Below are 23,280 nucleotides of genomic sequence, written 5' to 3' on the forward strand. Positions count from 1 at the left end.
CTCTTCAAAGGATTTCCCCCAGTATCACTGCAATTTTCAATCTGGTTTTTATCAATAGACAAACGAAATGAATGCTTAATTTTTTAAAACAAATAGTGATATGGTTCACATAAGAGTGAAGTAAAGAAATGAAGCAAAAATCAGGCCAATATTTGTTGGTACATGTATGTTACAGGCTGTAGATTTGTCTACTTTAACACTTGTATATTACCGTGTATGTGTTTGCTGAATTTCCTCTGTGTCAACACAGACAGGAACCTTATACTGTACATGCATAGTATCCTACATGTACATGTATGTACATGCCTGGAAGGTCCTGGGTAGTTGGTAATCAAATGCATGTACATACAGTCCTACAGTCCGGCTTGCACATGTATTATGTATCTTCCACACTGCATGTGTTTGATAATGATATGATCAATCTTTCATTGAATTGAAAGTGTTAAAATGAATGATCTTTAGATTAACTCAAACTGAATTAAGGGCTTCAATATTAATACTACTTCATTCTTAATAGTGTTTGATACATGCGCTTATCTATATAAATTATTATTTTTCCTTCCTGCAGAATTTCCGCCCGAGCGAGTACCAGTGGTACTTGCTCCTCTGTTATATGGTGACAAACAAGATATTCATATGGACAGAGTGATTTCTGACAGCATTGCAATACCTAAAGGAGTGGTGAGTATATCATGCACCTTTATCGATTAAAATACGGTAGATTTCAGGTGTAGCCCTTGGTTTGCTGGAGAATTTAAAGTGGTCTGAATTTTCAGACAACTAGGTTTAAGTGGGACAGTGTATTGTTCCTGGCTCAAGCCCAAGTTGAAACTTGTGTTAGCCTATCTGAAGACCCACTTGTTGAATGCAGTGATTTTAAGGGTATGTGCCTGCATCAGAGCTGCCAACCATTACGTTTTTGATGTATTTAGAACATTTTTGCAACCAAATTAAGCACTGTTTTTTTTTCTTCCTAAAATTATTTCATATTGAAAATGATATTAAAAAAATTGAAAACAGAAAATTATATTTTTGAGAAAAATCATTTATTTACATGTATGTCAAAACTTACAGAAGTGTAGGTTATTTGAAGAATGTAATTTCAGGTAACTTTCAAGTAACAAAAAATATATGTATAATTATTAATTTTGTAATCACATCAACTAAAAGCAATCTCTTAAACCATTTTGTTAAAAGCAGGGTGAGGTAAATGTGTGTTTTTAATGTGTTTTTTGTTTTCCATCTGCAAGAGCAGTGCACATTTTATCAAAGAATATAGTATACTTTGGGGTAAGAAAATACAGTTTGGGATCAAAGAAAACAATTTTTCATTCCCAGAGGTTGGAAGTTCTTCTGCATACTATCAGTCATTGATATTTTTCAGTCTGTCAGAAGTGCATGTTGCATTTATTGACCTCGAAACTATCCCACATTGGGCTGCAATTTCCTGTAAAAAAAATTTTGGGGGGCCATTCCGCTTTGTACTTTATCCCGCAAAATTGACATTCCAATACAATGTACATGTATGGACATAGCTCAATGTCCCTGTGTATGGTGCAATACCTTACACTTATCTATGACTGAATTGTTGGCACACAAAATTCATGTTCAACATATGTACTCGTGTTTACCATTTGTATTTATGAATGTTATGATCTATTACAAGCTTCCTCATTTACTCTGTTGCTCCCCATGTGTGTAATGAACATTGTTTTCGAAGGAAGCTCTAGTGTAAAAAAAAAAACTACACAAAATACAATTTTTGTAGCATTTCTAAAACAATAAATAAAAAGAGGGGTATTGCATATTGCAATTCAATGCCATTAAACGTTTCCTTAAGAATAATCGAATGTTGAATTAGTAGAAAAGCATGACATACATACATGTATGTCCGATAAACTTCCAATCAATTGCCTGTATGTTTTTTTCTCCTCAGATGGATGGCTCTCTGGCAGAGCTTATGCAGGAGATGGGGTACAGCTGTTGTGCCACGGTGGAGGAATGCCACAAGACCCTTGTCCAGTTCGGCATCAATGGATTGACGGCTGGCAATGTAGCCAAGGTCATCGGTATGATGGCCAGGACCCATACAGGCCTTATGGATAACCTTCCTCTGCAGGTCAGTTAGTTTAAAGACATTGAAGTTAGGGGGGAAAAAATTCCATGGGGGCTTGGGGGCAATTTTTCCCCAAAACGCTCCAAAGAGCCCAGGAAATTAAAAAAGGAGCCCTGGAAAATATCCCAATTCATTGCAATGTTAAAGCTTATCAGATGTTGCAGAATTAGGTAGTAAGTTGTGAAAAGTAGCCCCTGAAATAAAAAATAATTATTTTATGTTATTTTTTTTGCCTGATTCAGGTACATGACAGAACTAGTTTCTGGAATATGGGCCAAATGCAGTAAATATATGTTCTGCGAGCAGTACATTCTGCTGACCAAGAACAAGAAGTCTTCACTATCATTAATGATACATGTATCCCCCAATCTTTGTGCTTGAAGCTTACGTTTTGTTCCTTATGTTGCAGCCATGGTTATTCCATTGAGGTGTTTCATAGAGCTATTTGTATAGTTTCAAAAGTCTCTTTAGATGGCTGCGATTTGGAAAGCCATTACGGTTTCCTCAATATTTTTCAATCCAATTAGCTTAAGTTTAAGTATGCATAAGTCAATTCACATTCATAGCGTAAACATTAATTTAGTACAAAGTATGTTATTTGCCTCAATTTATGTGGAGTCATTTGAGATGAACTTTGGTCTCACAGTGTGTAACTCCATATTCCTGTCTTTCATAGTCCTAAGGCTTTTAAGTTTCATTTGTTGCTATTTGTATTTTCTCCTGCACAGTCGGTGTCTGGGGCTAGTGTCTGGAGCGATGGCAAGGACAAACAAGACCAGTCTGGCCAGCTCTCCACCTGGGACGTTGACACCTTCATCAAGGTGGTAAGAGAGCTTGCCCCACACATCAACTTCAAGGAGGTTGTGTTTGAACTGGATCATCCAGGATTCTACATCGGGGACAGCCAATCACTGAGGCTCGTGAAGACGGCATTGATCAGAGGTCTTCAGCAGGAGGTCTTCCCTGTTGAAGCCCTCTACACTAGAGTATGGAAGAATTTTGAAGGACAGGTGAGTCTGTGAGAATAGATACCTTGGTCCCATAACACAAAGCTTAGCAGTGATCATACAACAATTTTCTACGATTGATTCCATTGACTACAACGTACAATCAATTGTGAAAATCAAGCGTACGATCAATTGCTAACCTTTGTGTTACTGGACCCTGGGGCGTTTCACAAAGAGTTAAGTATGACTTAGGGGGTGTTGCAAGAAAATATTTGCGATCAATTGCGAATATTCAATTGCAATTTTACAACTGATAGATCAGCGTTAGCTGTAGCAGATCAGATTAACAGACCTGCCAACCAGTACGTTTTAGCCGTATTAAGTACGTTTTTGCAACCAAAATACGGCAGTACGTTTTTTCTTCAAAAAATACGTTTTTTGTAAAAAAAACGATTTTTTTTTTTTTTTTTTTTTTTTTTTTTTTTTTTTTTACAAAATCGTAATTTATTGAGAAAAATCATCTCTATTTCATAAAACGTACACAAATATGGTCATTAGATCAATGTAATTTCAGGTAACTTGTTTTTTTTTTCAATCATTTTGTAAAAACCAGGGTGAGATATACACAAGTTTCATTGGTTTTTTTTTTCATCTGCAAGAGCAGTGCGCATTTTAGCTTCCATGCAGCTTGAGCGCCGTGATGGGCGAGTGCGCCAAGCATTTTATTATGAAATACACTTTTTTTGGGGAAAATACAGTTTTTTGTATCACAGAATACAGTTTTTCATTCCCAGAGGTTGGCAGGTCTGGATTAAACTTCTTGTTTCAAGGAGCATATTAGCAATCAATCACTAATCAAAAATTGACTTGCAATTGATCGCAAGTTTCTTGCAACACCCCATTAGAGTCGCACTTAAATGCCTAGTTGCGTGCGTTATAGAAGGCATGGCCGCATTGGTCAGATCATGCTAACAGGACGCGCGCTACTGCGTATTAACAATAAGATTGCGTGTTGCATATCGTATACATGTCGGCATTTACGTGCGACTCATTATTAAAACTTTGTGAAACACCCTTGGTAGTTCAGAAAAGGAAATGTTACAATCATTACAAGTTTTTATTGACCGGCCCGCCATAGGGGGCAGTGTCCAAAGAAATTTTTCAGGCCTTTGACTCTTCCATCCTGTTAGCATTTAATTTCAAACTTTTAGAAGTTAAAAGTATCTAACATTAGATCAGGAGGCATAAGTTGTGATTGAGTGCAGTTGAGAATCCTAGTTGACGAAGGGGGAAAAACTGGTTAAAATACTATGGAATCACAGTAGTCATTTAGTAAAGAGAGATGGAGAGAAATTTTAATCCTAACTAGGCTTGGCTAGATTGTTAGTGTCATTTGAAAGCCTGTGTCACTCTTGTAATTAAAACATTAATCAACTATAGTTCTCAGTTTGAAGAGCAATCATTAATTTTTGTATATTCATATTTTTGTGTGTGTGAATAATGAAGGAACAACGTTTATTTTGTTCTAGTTATCATGGATCCAACAAGCCCTATCACAGCCTGATATCTTCTGCTTTGCTGACTATCCTTGTCATCCAGTTGTCATTGACATTCTCAAGGCACCACCGGAAGAAGAGAACAGAAAAATTGCTACATGGTATGTGAAAGCTGGAAAATTAGAACATAGTTTTAAATTCATTCAAATTTTACCATGACATTTGTTCCTGCAACAGTGGTTCCTGTGGAAAATAACACTTTGAGCCAAACATAAGCCCTAACCTCAAACCTAACCCAAATCCTAATCCTCACGTCACTTTGAGTCGAAAACCCAATATGACAACCGAACCATGTATCTTCAGGGAAATGAGTAAAGGAGCCATTGTTGTAGAAGCAAATGTCACATGATCGCTAGTTTTATCATATTCAGCAAGTATAGGGCATAAATGATACAATTGATATAAAAGTTATAATAAGATGATGGAGGTAACTATCAGTTTGTCATCATCATCATCATTGATGAGAGTAGTAGAAATAATATCAATAACAGCAACAGAAGCAAAATGAATGATTCCTATTGTTGTTTTAGAAAAAAATCCTTTTAAAGTGAGGACACCATTTAATGATAAACAGGTCCCAGAAGATGTTAAAAACACAATCATTCTAAACACTAGTCTAGTTGATAGTTCTCAATCATAAGCCATTTTAACTTTGGCATGATCTTTCGCTTGATCTCTGAAAGCAACCTTGGAAAAAAGATCAACACAAACATGAACAGAGGTCTGATGTGCTCATATTATTTTCTTATTCTTCTCTCTTTATGTTCACAGGAAATCCCTTGAGCTGGTTGAAGTGTTGCTGAAGCTCTCAGAGACTGGGAAGTATGAACAAGTCAAGAACCTTTTTAGCTTTCCCATCAAACATTGTCCCGATATGCTGCTTCTTGCTTTACTACAAGTACAGGTGAGTAGTAATGCCTGAACATGATTATGATAGTGGTAACAATCGTTATTGTGTGAACATATCTAGATAGTATTTAGCTTCCCCATACCATAAGATAATTTACATCAATAAATTGATATTTGTGAATTCACTGCTGCTCTGAATGAAGTAACTTAGTTTTCATGCAGCATATATGAAGATCTATTATTGAAGCAGTCATGTTTTGATGGAAGAGAGTTTTTATTATTATCATTTTTTTGTATTTCCCAACTTGAGTAGGCAGTTTTCTTAGCTAATTTGTAATATGAAAATACTTTACACTGTACATCTCCTTTCTTGTTTGTTAAATGTTCAATTATATTAATGTATGCTACTTAATCGTTTTGTAAAGCGCTTAGAAACACCATGTTTTAAGCGCTATATAAATACAATTTATTATTGTTATCATTAGTTAAGTCTTATGGGTCTGGTTTACCATAAACTCTGATCACATATAAACTCGTCAATAGTTTGTAACTTGTGCTGCTTATTGAGTCATTTAAATATGGCATTGTTGTTGGTGCTCAGATTGTAAATTAAGGTGTCTCAACTATCTGACACCAAATTTTACAGCTACAAAGTTCTATCAGAGATATTTTGTATTGCTTAACACCTTGTCACCCCAATTCCTGCAGATCCATTTCAAGTTTGGTGTTTTGTCTAATATTGCCTAAACACCAGCACCCACTTCAATACCATCACCATCTTTCAAGTTATAATAATAATAATAATAATAAGTATTTATAATGCGCACTTTCTAATGGATCATTACTCAAGGCGCTACATATTAGATAAACAAAAACATTGGAAATAATCACAATTAAAATCATCAAACATAACATTCATATGAGGAAAAGACATGGCCTTCACTAATATGATTGTAAAAATAGGTAATATTTGACACTTGATTGGAATGTCTTCAGAGTGTTCATATACCTGATAGTACTTGGCAGTCTATTCCACATAACTGGGGCCACATAGCTAAAAGCCCGATCTCCATAATGCTTGGTCCTGCTACGCGGAATCACAAGGGTGGTAGATGTGGAAGATCGTAAAGAATAGTTCAATCGTAAATAGTAGTTCAATGCATTGTCTAATGCAAATTTTGCATGAACACAATCACTCATTTTCAACACAGAACTTGAAATCAGTGAGTTATTGAGGTCACTAACAAATTATTTTGTATATATTGTGTATCTCCCTGCAGCCGACAATGACTCCATTACGGTTAGAGCTGATAGCAGTTCTCATGCCAATATTCCTTGGGAATCATCCAAACTCTGGCATCGTACTACACTATGCGTGGCATGGACAGGTAAGTTGTGGGTGTGGTAGAAAGTCATTGTTACAATTATTCAATTTCAATTCATTTATTTTCCACTATGAAATTACATCAAAATTGCACATTCATCAATCCAAGAAACAATGAAACAATAAATAGAATGCTTACAATAACTATAGATAAACAAAGTATGCAACCTTAACAAAATTTTAAAAAGTGGAGGGACAAACAATGGCTAGGTGCATATCAATGGCTTGTCCCCAACATATAAAGATAACATTTAACTGATCATAAACAAACAAACAAATACACAAACAGTAAAAAGTTATTAAAATATTAAAAATAGAATCAGAGAGTATAGGACTCAATCAGATTACTTACATACCTCTTTTTAAACATACACATTGTAGGGCAATTTTAAATGAATAATAATTAAACAAATAATTATCATCATTAGTATTATCATCATAATCAATAGTGTCAATGGTATAATCATTAGTATTATCATTAGTACATGTACCTTTATTACAATTTTATTATAATTGCTACTAATTCTCTGAAAGTTGTATCTTAAAGGAGAATGAAACCCTTGAAACCAGCTGAATCCATATCAAAGAGAAAAATCAAAGAAACATATTGTTGAAATTTTGAGGAAGATTGAATGAATAATAAGAAAGTTATGAGCATTTGAATATTGAGATCACTAATGCCATGTAGATCTTCCCATTGGCAATGCGACCAAGATCTGTGATGTCACACACGTACAACTCCCTCATTACTTTAGTACTTATTTCACTTATATTCTCACTTTTATAGAGTCTATCACAAGGTGAGGTGTTCTCTTTATATGAGAGGACAAGTACAGAGGTTTCACAACATTATATCATTGATGAATCGTTTGTCATATCATTAGAATGAGCAAAAAGAGATGTTTTGGGGTATATTTTCAGTGTCCAAAACGGGAGAGTTGTTCATCTGTGACATCATAGATCTTGGTCGCATTGCCAATGGGAGGATCTCCATAGCATTAGTGATCTCGACATTCAAATGCTCATAACTCTTCTATTGCTAGTCCTATTTTACTCAAACTTTTGTTGATCTTATTCTTTGATTTTTCTGCTTTCACAAAAGCTAACTTGCTCCAAGAGTTTCATTCTCCTTTAAATTTTTCTCAGAGCACATTTTCCTGTGAGGTATAAATCTGATGGCACCTACGTATATTATGTCCCATTGAAAGATTGTTTGCAAAATCAGTTTTGGTCATACCAGAAGAATTCTTTTTTTTTCTGTGTTTCAGGGGCAGTCACCCACCATTCGTCAGATTGTGATGCACTCCATGGCTGATTGGTACATGCGGGGCGACAGCGACCAGACTCGGCTGTCAAGAATCCTTGATGTGGCCCAGGATCTCAAAGCCCTCTCTCTCCTCCTCAACGCAACACCGTTCCTCTTTGTGATTGACCTAGCCTGCCTGGCATCGCGCAGGGAGTACCTCAAGCTCGACAAGTGGATGACAGACAAGATCAGAGAACATGGAGTAAGATGATTTATTTAGAAGTAGTTAGTACTTGACAAAGTCCAGAGACCAATTAGGCCAGAACTTATGGCCCGAATTCACAAAGGTGGTTTTGAAAACCCACGGTTGAATCCATCGTTCATGCAGATTTCCTGTATAAATTACGCTTAATTTAGCGTGTATCGGGCGGGCGCGTTTATAAAAAATGTCCAATGCTGATGCGCGCTTTTGGCACAGTGCGCCAAATTGACGCCTGTTACCATGGTTAGATACGCTATTTTATTCATGAGTCCACTGTTTGAAAAGTGGACTCATTAATTCAAAACAGTAGACTGATGAATAAAATAGCATGGGTACCCACAGCAACAGGCGTCAATTTGGCGCTCTGTGACAATAGCGCGCATCAGCAATGGACATTTTTTAATATACGCCGTAAAATAAGGGTAATTTATACAGGAAATCTGCATAAACCATGGACTCAACCGTGGCTTTTCAAAACCACCTTTGTGAATTCGGGCCAATGGGTCTTTCTTCTTGTCACCCATGGATTTTGTAGTTGATATAATCCAAATAGAAGTTATACTACAGATGATAGCAAATGAAATATTAAGAACTCTTTAATATAAAGACTGGGCTCTTGAGTTTTTCATTAACTATTTGCTGGCCCTCTGATAAAAGTTAAAATCTCTTTTGCATCATTTGAGTCTCTATTTATCTCATCTTAAGTGTGTTTTTATTGTGGACCCACTGCAAACTTGGCTTGTTATTTTGAAGATCAAACCACAAATACCCTGCATGGTCTTTAATGAAACATTTTGCTCTATTTTTTGTAAAACAGGAGTCCTTTGTTCAGACATGCGTGAAGTTTCTGAAGAGACGTGCCCCTCAGGTAATGGGAGGGATGCCCCCAGAGCCCAGGGAGTTGCCAGGAGGGGGTAAGACAGGCGTGTTACCACCTGAAACCATTGGGACAATGTTAGCCTGTCTACAAGCATGTGTCAGGTGAGTTTACAAATGATGTCAATGATGCATGTTCAAAGGTGATATTGTAAAGAAAATCATTTTGCACTTGCATGTAATATATTGTTTGCACTTTGCCATAGTGTCGTTCTCTTCTACTATCAAAAAATTATTTTCCACTTCATATTTCTTGTGATATTTCTATATTTTTAAGTGATGAAGTCTTCTTTTACATTTTGTAAATCTTAAGGTGACTCATCTTTTAAGTTTGTATTCCTTATCAGATGAAATGAGAGATAGTATCTTAGAACACGTGTAGATTGATAGATTTAGTCTAAAATCTAATATATGGGAGTGTAATTTGCAAAGGATATATATATTTTTCAAGTCCCGAATGATAAGTTTATTTTTTAATCTATTTTTGGTATAACACCTTGTCCCATACATGGAGTGGGGGGGAAATATCAGGATACAATTTTCATACATCATCAATTGCAGGAAATAAGTGTTAAAATAATAACATTGCCGATAAAGAGTGCTTAATCGAATTTAATGCTAAATTTTAAGAATTGATGAAAAGTAAAATGAGAAAGTCACTAGTTTTTGTTACATTTTGATACAAGTTAAATATAATTCACATTGTTGAAACTATCCAATTTTTTTTAAGGCTTTAATACGATAATTGGCTCAAAGTTAGATAAATGGTGAAATGGTTGTGGGAATAATGAGCTGAAAGTAAAATATCAGGAACTTTATTATGATCAGGAAGTGAAACATCATATGATTCAGTCTTTCCTGTTAATCTGACATACAATATACTGTAATTGCATTGTTGTCAAAAGGTCAGAAGAGTGGTAATTCCCTAGATCATTGTACTTGATCTTGTGGATGCAATTTCTATGTAGAAAATATTTTGAAAAGGTACTCCTGTCTGCAGACTAATTTATCAAGTTAAACATTAGTTTCTCTTCTTGTCATTTGATCGCTAATCAACAGTAAGATTTTTGGGATTGCCAAGAAGACACCAGAATTTTTCTGTATGGAGATCAGTTCATCTTTATTGGTAGTGTGTTATTATTGGTAGTGTGTTCTTTAAAGGAGCTTCAAGGTTATTGCATTTGAATTATGTGATCACATTTTATGTGCATGATCTGTTTATTATTACATAATCATTTCCTTTGTGATCCATCCATATTTTATTGTTTGAAATAGACGTAAGAAATGAAATACTCCGAAAATTTATTTACCCAATTGTTTGTGGGCCCGGCAGCCACTCTGCAGCGCCAGATCGACGAGGCTCTATCCCTTTAATCGTTTAACGCCAAACAGGGTAGCACCAACTTCCATCTTTTAACGTCTTTTGGTCTGACGCGGCCGGGGTTTGAACTCTCGGTTATGAGACGGACACTGTACCAACTGAGCCAACACACCGGTAGATGAATGATGCACTACTTTGAAGAGATGTGACCATCGACTGAGTTGATTACGACATAGCATTTTAGCTGACCCCTGATCACATACACCTCAGTCAAAATAGTGAAATATTTATGGCAATTTTCTGAGGTGTATAGGAGTGAACAGGGGTTTTGATAAAGTGCCGACTGATGTGCATTAGTAATATTATGGTTCCATGACAATTTCTCTGGTGACAATTGCTCCTGTGTAAAATCTACATGTTAAGCCAAACATAAAGCCTGACCTCCAAAACTAAATGAACCCTAATCATTATCTTCACATTATTCTGAACTAAAAACTCTATTGCGATCCTAACTCTGACCCCATGCCCTCTGATCTATTAAGACCAGAGCAAGTGTCGCAGGAGCATTTGTCGTGTCACCAGAATTTCTGTACAATTGATGTATACCAAATTGATTAATAACAATGTATTTTTGTTTTGTTTTATCGATTGGTCAGTTCTGTGTCACCTGAGCTTGCTGAAACCATCATGAACATGGTGGCTAACTGTGGTAACCTGCTCAAGTCTCGTCCCCCACCAGGAGTAATGAACAACCAGGGGATTCCCCCAATCTCCCCGGGACCAGGCACGCCAGTAAGTGTCTTTACATTCTTCTTTAGCTTCAATAAACAAAATGGAAATAGGGTTTAGTGTTTGTTTAAATGATTGTAAACATCTCTATGGCTTTGTTTTAAAGTGTCAAGGTTTATGTTTCTTAAAGGAAAAATTCAGTGTTCCTTGGTGTTCCAAAATCCCATTTCCACTTACAGATACTGCTATTACCCATTATATGTCACCTAGGTAGATCCTTTTCATTTGATTGGTGATTTGATAGTGATCATTCATGATGCAATTTTGGATCCATACGATTTTGTCCATTGCTCGTACATGCTTAGACCACTGGCACTACACGTGTACTACTGTTAAGCATGTATGCGACAGTCAACAGACTGCACTCGGTAGCATGCCCTCACATGTACTTGTGCACTTAATTCATAATGGTAAATAACAAGGATCTTTTTCTAGGTGTCATATAACACAAAAGAATGTATATTTTTCATCCGTGCAGTGGACAGAATACTTCATTAGGTGAAAGATAAAAATGATCCATTCAACTTGGCTATGCCTCGTTGTTTGGGATATCCATGATCATTTCATCTTTTATCTCATGAAATATTCTGTCCATTGAACATTCATTATTTGCTAATTAGATTCATACTTGGCCAGTAGACAGTCTTCACATTCCAGCCTGGATATCTTAGCCATCCCTAATGATCTATTCCACTTGTCTCAATTCATCACAGATTGACTCGCTACCAGGCATGCCTCCTCTAGGCTCTACAATGGGAACATCCATGGGCTCCACCATGGCCTCAAACATGGGCTCCACGATGGCCTCAAATATGGGCTCCACGATGGGGTCCACCTTGGGCTCCACGATGGGCTCGACAATGGGATCGTCTGCACCGTCCATGACCACGCCCAACCTACACCCCTTCAGCTCAAACCCTCTGGGGTCCAGCTTCGGCCAGCCTCCTCAGTCGCCACAGAAAACATTTCCAATGCTGTCAGGACCTGGTCCCAACCTAGGTGGACTCATCAATCCGTCCCAGTCTACCAGTCATCGTAAGAAATGTGCTCATATTCAGGAATTTGCTCTAAGCCAATCAGATATAAATATTTCAGTAGTTTATAACAGTTCTGTTTGAAAAAATCACAGAAAAAAGACTTCAGAAATGCTCCGGTATCTTGTAAAACAAAGATAAACTTCTTGTAAATGCTCTTCCTGTTATTGGTATTATATTTTTTCATCATGAGCAGCATGAAATTAATTGATTTTTATCAGTAAAAATTCAAAAGAAAGATATTTTTACCGTGTGGCTTAATTTGGAAAGTTTATACATTCTATTTTACTTTTATTTAGTTCATAATTCAAAGAAAATACAATTCAATTTGCAACCTTTGGAATTAGTATTTGTAAGTATTAATGTTTACATTGTTTTCCTATTTCCATCATGAATAGCGTCTTCTGAAAAAAGTAAGTACTAAAAAGAAATGAAGTTACTAATGAGTGTGTGCTTCTGGTTTTTTGTTTTTGAGTAATTGCAGTTTGGAAAGTGGGTTTTCATTCTTCTTGCCTTTTCTTGTTTCCTCCTTGTTTCACTCTCTCTCCGAACCAGAATCTTCATTGCACACTAACAGTCAATCAACAATGAGCCAACCCCCTAAAAGTGGTGCCGGTGCTATAAGACCAGGTATTGTCATACATGTATTTCCAATTTTCCTCTTGAGTCTTTTTGAAACCCACTCCACCTTCAGACATTGTCTGCGGGGAGGGGATTTTTATGCACCTCTGAGAAATCTTGTCTGAATGGTCACCCTCTCCTTTCAGACATGGGAGGTAGAAACAAAATATGAGAAAAACGACTTTGGGTGCAAATTGATAGGACACAATTGTTTCCATTGAACGTGCGCTTGTGTGAATTGGGACCCCAGGCATACAGATTTCTTTGTTAGGAAAGATAATGCTTCTTTGCCATGACTTTTGTGATGTGAGAGCAAGAACTAAATATGAATATTACATTTATAGTACGCACATGTCTCCTGTATTTCTGTTTTACCAAGGAACATCTTATACCAAATCATCTGTATGTGTTTATCTTTGTGTTTACATTGAATGTTGAATTTACTTGGTTCTTTATGGTGAGGGAAGAAAATCTGGATCAAAGGCTCCAGATATGGTATTATGCACATGCTCTTAACTTTATAATATTATTCTTTAGTTGAAATGCCCAAAATTGTAATACTGCAGTCTTTAAAGGTTTTACATTACATTTTTTATACCCTCTTACTCCATTACAATAGCAATGTTATTCTGGAGTGTGCAATGTCATTTTTGTCTTGGATTCTAATGTGTGGGGAACAAGCTATGGTACTGAAGATAATGACTCTACCGAAGTGTTCATCCATTGTCATAGGTTGTTTTTTTATACCCCCGCCTAACAAAGTATAAAGGGGGTATATAGGAATCGGCAGGCGTTGGTCCGTTGCAAATCTTGCCCATCGAAGTACTTCCTCAGGTTTTGACCAATTCTCATGAAACTTGGAACACATATTGGTGTTGGGGTGTAAGACACCTTTTTTGCATTGGTCGGAAATTGTATTGCCATGGTAATGGTATATTTTGGCAAAAATAAGGTAAAAATCGTGCAGTTTTCGAGGTAAAGATGTGCGAGACACATATTTTGTGTGTATGTCGGAAATTGTGTTGCCATGGTAACCACATAATGCCCCAAATTAGGTAAAATCTTTCAGTTTAACCGTCTTGGATCAGTTTTCAACCAATTCTCATGAAAATCGGCTCACACACTGGTCTCGAGGTAAAGATGTGCAGGAAATATTTTTTGTATGTGTTGGAATTTGTGTTGCCATGGCAACAATGTATCATATGTCAAAAATTAGCAAAAATCTTGCAGTTCGAACTATTTCATAATTAATTCTCATATTTTGCTCACACGTAGGTCTTGGGGTAAGGATGGGCAAGACATGATTTTTTCCATGTGTTGGAAACTGTTGCCATGGCAATGGCATTGGGCGGGGGTATTAATCAACTTCAGTGGTAGTTCTAGTTTTATTTGGCTCTAACTTTTTTTCATTTCTATGTAAGGTGATATATCAAATATATGGCCCGAGTTGAACCAGTCTTTTTCACCGGAGATTGACGAGGAAGCAAACAGCTACTTTCAACAGATATACAACCAGCCTCCAAACCCTATCATGTCAGTGGATGATGTTCTTCAAATGCTTAAACAATTCAAAGATTCACAAGTCACCAGGGAAAGGGTAAGTTAAACAATAGTTGTGTAAATTTTTGTTAAATAAGTGTGTGTTGCGTATTCATACTGTCACAGAGGTGTATGCTTTGGTATCTGAACTTTGTGTGATATTTTTTACCTTCTGATGTTCATATGACCTTCAAATGCCTTAAACAGTTAAGAGTTTCAAATTTCAGCATGGAGCAGGGAAATTAAATGAAAGTTGTTGTAATGGTAACATTACCTTCCGATGGTTACTTTCTTGGAAACAATGATTTTTCATTTGCTCTCAAGTATATTTATCATGCCATTTACCATTGAATTGCAGTGAGGCCTTTTCATTATACAAGAGTGAGTTGAAAACTTGCATTCTTTCAGACATTGTATGTAAACTTTACATTTCCCATTATTTCTTTCGATTTCTAAAATTTGCATTTCAGTATGTATTATGTAATGCTTGTTCCAACTGCTGTAATTCTTGTATTTTTACTTTATGATGATAAGAAGGCTGTCCTTTGTAAAATAGACAATCAATGGATAAATATACTCTAATATAAATGTCGGAGAAGGTCTGGTGTTGGTGCTTAGGCGGTATCTAGGTCCCGTAACACAAAGGTTAGCAATTAATCGTACGCTCAATTTTCACGACTGATTGTACATTGTAGTCAATATAATCAATGTTCTACGATCATTGCTAAGCTTTGTGTTATGGGCAAAAGGGCATCGCCATGATGGACAGCTCTTCGCCTTCTCATGCCGGTCATTTCTCCTGATTCATTCATTTGTTATATTCTTATATCTTAAAATTCAGGAGGTGTTCATGTGTATGTTGAGGAATTTATTTGAGGAATACAAGTTCTTTCCCCAGTATCCAGAGAGAGAACTCTTGATTACTGCATGTCTGTTTGGAGGCGTCATTGAACAAGGTTTAGTCACGTGAGTAGTAATCAACCTTTACCGATTCTTATACAGGGGAAAAAAATTATTTATTTCCTATTCTTTCTATCATTTATTTTCTGCAACTTTAGATAAGCTTGAATTTTTCAGTGAATTGAGATTTTTCAGTGCTCTTTAGAACATTTTGAGGTTGAAATTACTCAAGCTCCTGTGTAACTTTTTTCCCTGCTCGAATTACTGGCATCATATGTCACATTATTTTATACAATTTTCTATGAAGAAAAGGTTACTTTATTTATAATGAGCCCCCTTGTTGAAACAGAGATCTGAAATTCAAGTAGTTAACATTGGACCAGGAAGGGAGGCAGTTCACTTGTGCCGTAAAAACAAACAAGTGTGTAAAAAGAATGATGATTTTGTTAGCTTTTTATGGATTTGATTATGTGCCTTTCATAAATGAATGCCAATAATGCAGACTTCCACTTTATCAGGGTATTCCTACCCCCTGTTTGCTTAACTTTTCAAGTGACATCAATCAATATTCTTGCAGGGTTTGCTGCTTTAAGAATGGCTCTGTACGGTGTTCTAGAAGCCTTTGGGATGTCTCATTTTTAATATGCATTTGTTACAACCAGCGGTAAATTATGGTGGTCTTACCCTTTAACTGTCCCTTCCCTCTTTTTGCATATATCTTTTCAAGTGACTATGTGTGTTCATATATTTTTTTCAGGTTTATGGCTCTAGGAATGGCTCTGCGCTATGTGCTGGAAGCCCTAAGGAAGTCTCACAACAGCAAGATGTACATGTTTGGTATAGCAGCACTAGATAAGTTCAAGCTACGTCTCAAAGACTTTGCCCAGTACTGTACCCATGTTGCTTCCATCCCTCACTTCAAACAGTTCCCAGAGCATCTTATTGAGGTGAGAAATCATTTTCTTCTCATCTCACTATTAAAGATTAAAGCTAAACTTATGTTGTTGCAATAAACGATCTGTTACATTTCCACCAATCTAACTGTGTGACATCATGAAATTTGAAAACGATCACATTGAAGATTGCCAACGCAGTTATCATATTCACATGTGGGACACTGTATTGTTATTACGTGGAAAAAGTCCATACACCTGGATGGAATTCCATGTTTATTTCACTCATTTTTCAGCTGCCACATATTGTTGCCAAATCATTTAGCACTATTGATGTCTATACATATAAACAGCTGGGTGATCATTTTATTTGAATCTGGTTACACTCACACTGATGTTTGTGCTCAAAAGTGATAACCCAATGAATGGAGTTATCACTTCTTGAGGATGAATTGCATGAAACTGATTAATATGATTGTGATTGTTCCACTTCCAATAAAATGTCCATTGAATATATTCTGATATTCATATAACATTTTCTTCTGACTCAGTGAGTTTGGTTAATAATTCAAATGAAAACATATCAAGTGTCACTCTCTATTTTTGAATAATATCTGCAGTATGTGACGTACGGTCAACAATCCATGGAACCACCGGTAGCAAGCAGACCACAACCCACACCCACAACTACTACAGCAACAGTTACAACAACAGCTTCATCTATACTGTCAACAACAAAGCCTACAACAGCAACTACCACCGTGTCAGCCATCAAACCCATTGCCAAAGCAGCTCCCAAGGTGAGAGAAATTTGCTAATTTAGTTATCTTGAATGTCAAGGCTTTTCTTGCAAAATTTAGTCATACAGCTTGTTGTTGCATAATTATTAGACCATACGGTATGTGAGAATAGTAGGAAAGTGGTCTAATAGTTATTTCCCAAACTGTATGTTTGAAATTTGAATTGTATCAAATATAGGGGATACATTTGAAGCAATCTTTTTTATGAGATTTTGGAATGTGAGGGGAGGAGGGGGGGGGGGGGTTGAACAATAAAGCCCGTGAAGCAACTTCCTTTAATTAGATTTTAAAAGATGAGATATTCCACTTTTTTTAAATGGATAACTGTATTGATATTCCCAATTTGCTAATCCCAATGCAAGCGAAATAATTAGGATGGATGGAGAGATATATTTGAGTGATTTTTGTCTCACCTGCATAGCAGAGTGAGACTATAGGCGCCGCTTTTCCGACGGCGGCGGCGGCGGCGTCAACACCAAATCTTAACCTGAGGTTAAGTTTTTGAAATGACAGCATAACTTAATATGTATATGGACCTAGTTCATGAAACTTGGCCATAAGGTTAATCAAGTATTACTGAACATCCTGCATGAGTTTCACGTCACATGACCAAGGTCAATGGTCATTTAGGGTCAATGAACTTAGACCATGTTGGGGGAATCAACATCAAAATCTTAACCTAAGGTTAAGTTTTTGAAATGTCATCATAACTTAGAAAATATATGGACCTAGTTCATGAAACTTATACATAAGGTTAATCAAGTATCACTGAACATCCTGCATGAGTTTCACGTCACATGACCAAGGTCAATGGTCATTTAGGGTCAATGAACTTTGGCCGAATTGGGGGTATCTGTAGATTTACCATCATAACTTTAAAAGTTTATGGATCTGATTCATGAAACTTTGACATAATAGTAATCAAGTATTACTGAACATCCTGTGCAAGTTTCAGGTCACATGATCAAGGTCAAAGGTCATTTAGGGTCAATGAACTTTGGTCAAATTGGGGTATTTGTTGAATTACCGCCATAACTTTGAAAGTGTGTTGGTCTAGTTCATAAAACTTGGACATAAGAGTAATCAAGTATCACTGAACATCCTTTGCGCATTTTAGGTCACATGACCAAGGTCAAAGGTCAATGAACTTTGGCTTAATGGGGGTATCTGTTGAATTACCATCATAACTTGGAAAGTTGATGGATCTTTCTCTTGAAACTTGGACATAAGAGTAATCAAGTATCACTGAACATCCTGTACGAGTTTCAGGTCACATGATCAAGGTCAAAGGTCATGTAAGGTCAATGAACTTTGGCCACGTTGGGGGTATTTGTTGAATTACCATCATATCTCTATAAGTGTATGGGTCTAGTTCATAAAACGTAGAAATAAGAGTAACCAAGTATCACTGAACATCTTGTGCGAGTTATAGTAGTTTTCAAAATCAGCACTGCTGCTATATTGAATCGCGTGATGCAGGTGAGACGGCCAGAGGCATTCATCTTGTTTTATTTACGATTCGAACCAGGGCAGAGCATTGTCACCTGTAAAATTCATAGACTTCAATAGATAAACAATACTTGATCGTCATTCTTAATGTGTGTTTTGTTTGATTCAGCCTTCCATTGCTAATACCACCAACATTGATACACTCCTGGTGGCTACACCTAAGGAAGAGATCAAAGAACCTTCAGAACAAGTCCAGGACAAGATTGCTTTCATCTTCAACAACCTCTCTCAGGTCAACCTAGTGCAGAAGGTGAGTCCACTCAAGTATGTGACCACTTGGATGAAGCATCACCCTTTCAAAAGCTTACATACAAAAGACAAGAATGAAAACCTATGCTTGAACGACAATAAAAAAAGCTGTTAAATATCAAAGCAATGGTGCATGCATTTTCCAATCATCAGTTCAATCATCAATGTTTGAGCTTTCGTGGTTTTATATAAGTTGACTCGCAAACACTAGACTTCATTCCCATGAAACAATGATTTATGAAGACTGATTTACTCTAATAGCTTTGGGGTATTTTTTTTTATTCTTGTCAGTCCCGGGTGATGCAAAACCCCAAGATCTTGGCTGTGGATTGGATGATTATAACAAAAATTTATATGCCAGGAGAAAATGATGTGATCTGCAGGGATGCGTAGTCAAATTTCACTATCGTTAGATTCAATAAGTATGTACATCCAACTCGTGTGTATGTTGAAAAGGGGGACGGGGTCTAATAATTTTTCTCTGTTTTCTAGCTTATATGAAGAGTTGTAATGCCTACATATTATAATGGCTTTTGGAAGTAAAATTGGCAAAAATGGAAATCAACAAAAGTTGATTATTTTCTGAAATTAGCCATACACAGCAAGTTTTGGGTATAAGAACACCTGAAAGAACAAACAAATACAAGCAAAGGGATTGGTCACTGTTTGGGATAATGGATGGTTTGAGAAGAAGAACAAGACTTAGTTGTTGATCTGTATTTGATTTTACTAAATGCATTCTTTCTTGAATTTTTATTTTTTTCATGTTTGCAGTGTGAAGAAATGAAGGAGCTTTGTTTGGAGGAACATCTGGAGTGGATATCTCGTTACCTGGTCCTGAAGAGGGCTAGCATCGAGACAAACTTCCACACACTCTACTCTAACTTTGTAGATCAGATCAAACTCGCTAAGCTCGCAGACCTGGTGCTAAAGGAAACCTACAGGAATATCGGGGTGAGGCTCAAGTCTGGTTTTGTCATCTGATATATATTTTGAATTGCAAATCAGTTGAACTTGGAAGCTGTTTAGTATTTTATTTTGATTACTATGGTACAAAATGCAGACATACATGTAAACTAATGTGCTTTTAAACGTGGTATTCATTGAAAGGCACTCAGAATTAAGATTTGTTGTTTACTTTATACTTTGGTGATGATGTTAGTGGCGTAATTGTGTGGGTTTTTTTTTTATAGAATGTATACCATGGGAAACTTCAAAGATTTTATGTATTTTAATTGGTATTGTATATCTGAATTTCAGGTGCTGCTAGCATCCAGTAAAAGTGATTCAAACTTCTCAGATAGGACCCTATTGAAGAATCTTGGACACTGGCTTGGAAAACTCACTTTAGCAAAGAACAAACCTATCTTACAAGTGGTAAGTACAGTCTCATTGTTGTATCTTCTAACAAACATAAGAATGTCAATGTTGTATTCTTTTAACTTTCCCAATCTTGTCTCTTATTATATGTGTAATTTGAAATATCGAGGATTGGTTTGTACATAACTTAACAGAACAGTTTGGATGAATTTGTGTGTTTAGTATCTCTCTAAATCAGGGGTGTAAGAGTTCAGATTTTTATCTGATTTCAGATTTTTTTTTTTTTTTTTTCAGCTTAATTTCAGCTTATTTTTGGCCTTCCTCTGTACAAAAAGTATGGGAGCTCTTTCTATTTCAGACTTTTTCAACACTTCAGCTTTTTTCAGATCTTTTTATTTGTGACCACTCACACCCCTGCTATAAATGAAAATACTCTTATTATAAAAGATTTACCTTTTTCTCATGATATACTAATGGTCAATGTGGACATCTTTAAACTTTTACTGTAAATCATAATATAACTTAGAATTATGTATATATGTGTAGAAAACTAAATGTTTCTGTTCAATCTTTCAACTTGATGTCTTTGGAATGGAGGTATTTATTTCATGATATACTCCTGTATAATTGATTTTTTTCTTTCGTATGGCTGTTTGATTTATATAATTTTGTCCCGCGATGGTGAATTCAGCAACTTGCAAAATGTCTTGATCCCAGTCATTTGCGAAACATATGTGAAAATAACAGCTTGTACAGTACACTGTCAAGAATGTTACAAATACTTATACTTCTTGCTGTGTAATATCACAATCCTGCCATCATCTCTTTCTCCCAGGATCTGGATATGAAAGCCCTAATCCTAGAGGCCTACCACAAGGGCCAGGCTGAACTCTTGTACGTGGTACCCTTTGTGGCCAAAGTGATCGAGTCTTGCACAAAGAGTCGCATCTTCAAGCCTCCTAACCCCTGGACCATGGCCATCATGAATGTCCTGGCAGAGCTTCACCAGGAACCCAACCTCAAGCTCAACCTCAAGTTTGAAGTAGAAGTCCTCTGCAAAGCCTTCAGTATCACCATGGATGTAAGTTTCCCACATCAACCCTTCCTAGTCCTGGGCCCTGTTGCATATAATTTACTATTATGATAACTTTGCCAGCCAATGGTAACTACCATAGTTACAGTGCTAAATATCCAATCAGAATAAAAGATTTCATGGAAGTTACCATCAGTTGGCAAAGGTACCATAATAGTGAACTTTATGCAATGGTTCACTGCATATAAAAGAGTGACACCTTGACACAATCGGAGCATTTTATCAATATTGTTATTGTTTATTCAAGTTGTTAGATCTGACAACTTTTTGTGATTTAATTGGCCGAGAAGCACCATTACTATGGGGACTGTCGGATAAATGGGACTTGTCGGACGAAACATCTGACAAGTCTTTTCATGAAACGTTCCCTGACATTTTTTCATTGCATGGTAGAGTTTGGGTTTTGTTGTTTCCTAAAAACATCTACTTACAACAATAAACATAATAAAGAAATTTTTCGTATCTATTATTCTAGTTTTTCTAACTTCCAAATATTTGAGATATTAAAGGGGGAATTCACCGTGACGTCGTGTTTGTTCTCTGAAAAAATAAAATCGGGTATGATTTATCTGATTTCTGAGAAAATTTACAGTGATTTTATCTGTTCATTCAATGTAATACCTCGTACATTATTTCAAACTTGTTTGTATTATACAATATCTTATGTCTTCATGAATCAGTAAAAAATTGAAAATTACATGTGACACCACAAACCCTAAACTTTAAAATGTCATGAAATCAATGAAAAATCAATCAAATCATCATCTATGGTTTATAGCCAAAACCTCAGTAATATGTTTCTGTAAGTGTCCTTGATCGATTGATTGCTCATAATTTTTAATGGAATCAATTTCCAAATTGAGTCCTCTGATCATTTGTGAACCTTTGTATTACAAACCATCAAAGTTGCTCAGTAAACTTTTTTTCTAATTTCCTCAGCTGCATAATTATGCACTGTGCATTATTTGTAAACACTTAGAATAAAAACATGTTCATTTTGTCATAAATCTCAGGACTTGAAGCCTGGTATGTACCTGAAGGATCTGGAGATGGTCGGTCTTATCCCTCACAAATTGACGACTTCCAAGAAGTTCATGGAGGGTGGGGCGTTTGGTATCTCTGTCGGTATGGGTCAGGACAACCCCCCTTCATCAGTAGGTGGCTTGGCTGTGCCCCTTCCTACCGTACCTAATAGTTCACTTGTTGGTGATCAAGGTAAGAAACACTATCCTTCAGTCACTTCATTAGGCACTCTGTGAGATAATTGATTATTTGGGTTTATTTTGTATAAAGAACAGGTGAGTATACAGTGTAATATGTGATGTGTATAATGCAATTGTGAACAGTTACCTCTCTTGGAATAAACAGCTTTAAACAGCAATTCCTATGAGGAGAATCCCAAATAGGCCAATAAAAGTGGTTTGCTGCAGTTCAGATCAACTAAAAAGAGCATTTATCTATACTTAACTAAAAGAAGCAATGCTAACACAGCACATAACATGAAGGTCAAAGCATATTCCGACATGAAAGAAAGCAAGTGCATGAAGAAACAACTAAATAAGACCTAAATGAAAATTATAGGCATATATTGCCAAGTATTACTGCATTATTCTCTGGTAGAATATTAAGCCAACTCATAAGTCACAAGAGCTCTAGTAAATCAGGTGATGCATTGCCTTACAAATACATCATTTAAGTAGTACTTTATTATATTGTACTGTACTATCTTTCTGATATACGATAAATTTCTTTCTGATAGGGATTGCGTCAGCTGTTCCTACACCGCCTACTCCATCATTGCCTGCCACACCTGCACCTGTTCCTCAGTTTAGCTTCCAAGATCTTAACACGTCAGCCTTGACAGGAATCGCTCCTCTTACATCCGTCAATGCGCAGGTCAGTCATCACTGCTCATCATTTGTATTCTCCCATATTCCCATGTTTTGTTGTAGTCTACCATCATTTCAGAATGTTTT

General features: G+C 36.4%; 1 protein-coding gene across 2 annotated transcripts in view; it reads left to right on the forward strand.

Annotated features, from left to right (window-relative positions):
• The window catches only part of LOC129254471 (CCR4-NOT transcription complex subunit 1-like), a 54,505-nt gene that overhangs the window by 12,962 nt on the left and 18,263 nt on the right, over window positions 1-23,280 (forward strand). Inside the window, exons 7-27 of one of the 2 annotated variants that reach the window (XM_064114646.1) lie at window positions 569-681; window positions 1,937-2,119; window positions 2,845-3,126; window positions 4,593-4,720; window positions 5,391-5,523; window positions 6,749-6,856; window positions 8,121-8,360; window positions 9,178-9,341; window positions 11,214-11,349; window positions 12,060-12,381; window positions 12,779-12,793; window positions 14,423-14,598; window positions 15,382-15,506; window positions 16,198-16,387; window positions 16,954-17,133; window positions 18,752-18,892; window positions 19,666-19,845; window positions 20,152-20,268; window positions 21,047-21,292; window positions 22,318-22,519; window positions 23,064-23,200. In XM_064114646.1, coding sequence (XP_063970716.1) covers window positions 569-681; window positions 1,937-2,119; window positions 2,845-3,126; window positions 4,593-4,720; window positions 5,391-5,523; window positions 6,749-6,856; window positions 8,121-8,360; window positions 9,178-9,341; window positions 11,214-11,349; window positions 12,060-12,381; window positions 12,779-12,793; window positions 14,423-14,598; window positions 15,382-15,506; window positions 16,198-16,387; window positions 16,954-17,133; window positions 18,752-18,892; window positions 19,666-19,845; window positions 20,152-20,268; window positions 21,047-21,292; window positions 22,318-22,519; window positions 23,064-23,200 — 3,518 coding nt within the window. Of the gene's footprint in view, window positions 1-568; window positions 682-1,936; window positions 2,120-2,844; window positions 3,127-4,592; window positions 4,721-5,390; window positions 5,524-6,748; window positions 6,857-8,120; window positions 8,361-9,177; window positions 9,342-11,213; window positions 11,350-12,059; window positions 12,382-12,778; window positions 12,794-12,935; window positions 13,011-14,422; window positions 14,599-15,381; window positions 15,507-16,197; window positions 16,388-16,953; window positions 17,134-18,751; window positions 18,893-19,665; window positions 19,846-20,151; window positions 20,269-21,046; window positions 21,293-22,317; window positions 22,520-23,063; window positions 23,201-23,280 lie in introns of both variants that reach the window. The other variant, XM_054892936.2, reaches the window with a different exon arrangement.

This window comes from Lytechinus pictus, chromosome 2 (assembly GCF_037042905.1).
Source record: "Lytechinus pictus isolate F3 Inbred chromosome 2, Lp3.0, whole genome shotgun sequence".
In the NCBI taxonomy this organism is placed as follows: Eukaryota; Metazoa; Echinodermata; class Echinoidea; order Temnopleuroida; family Toxopneustidae; genus Lytechinus; species Lytechinus pictus.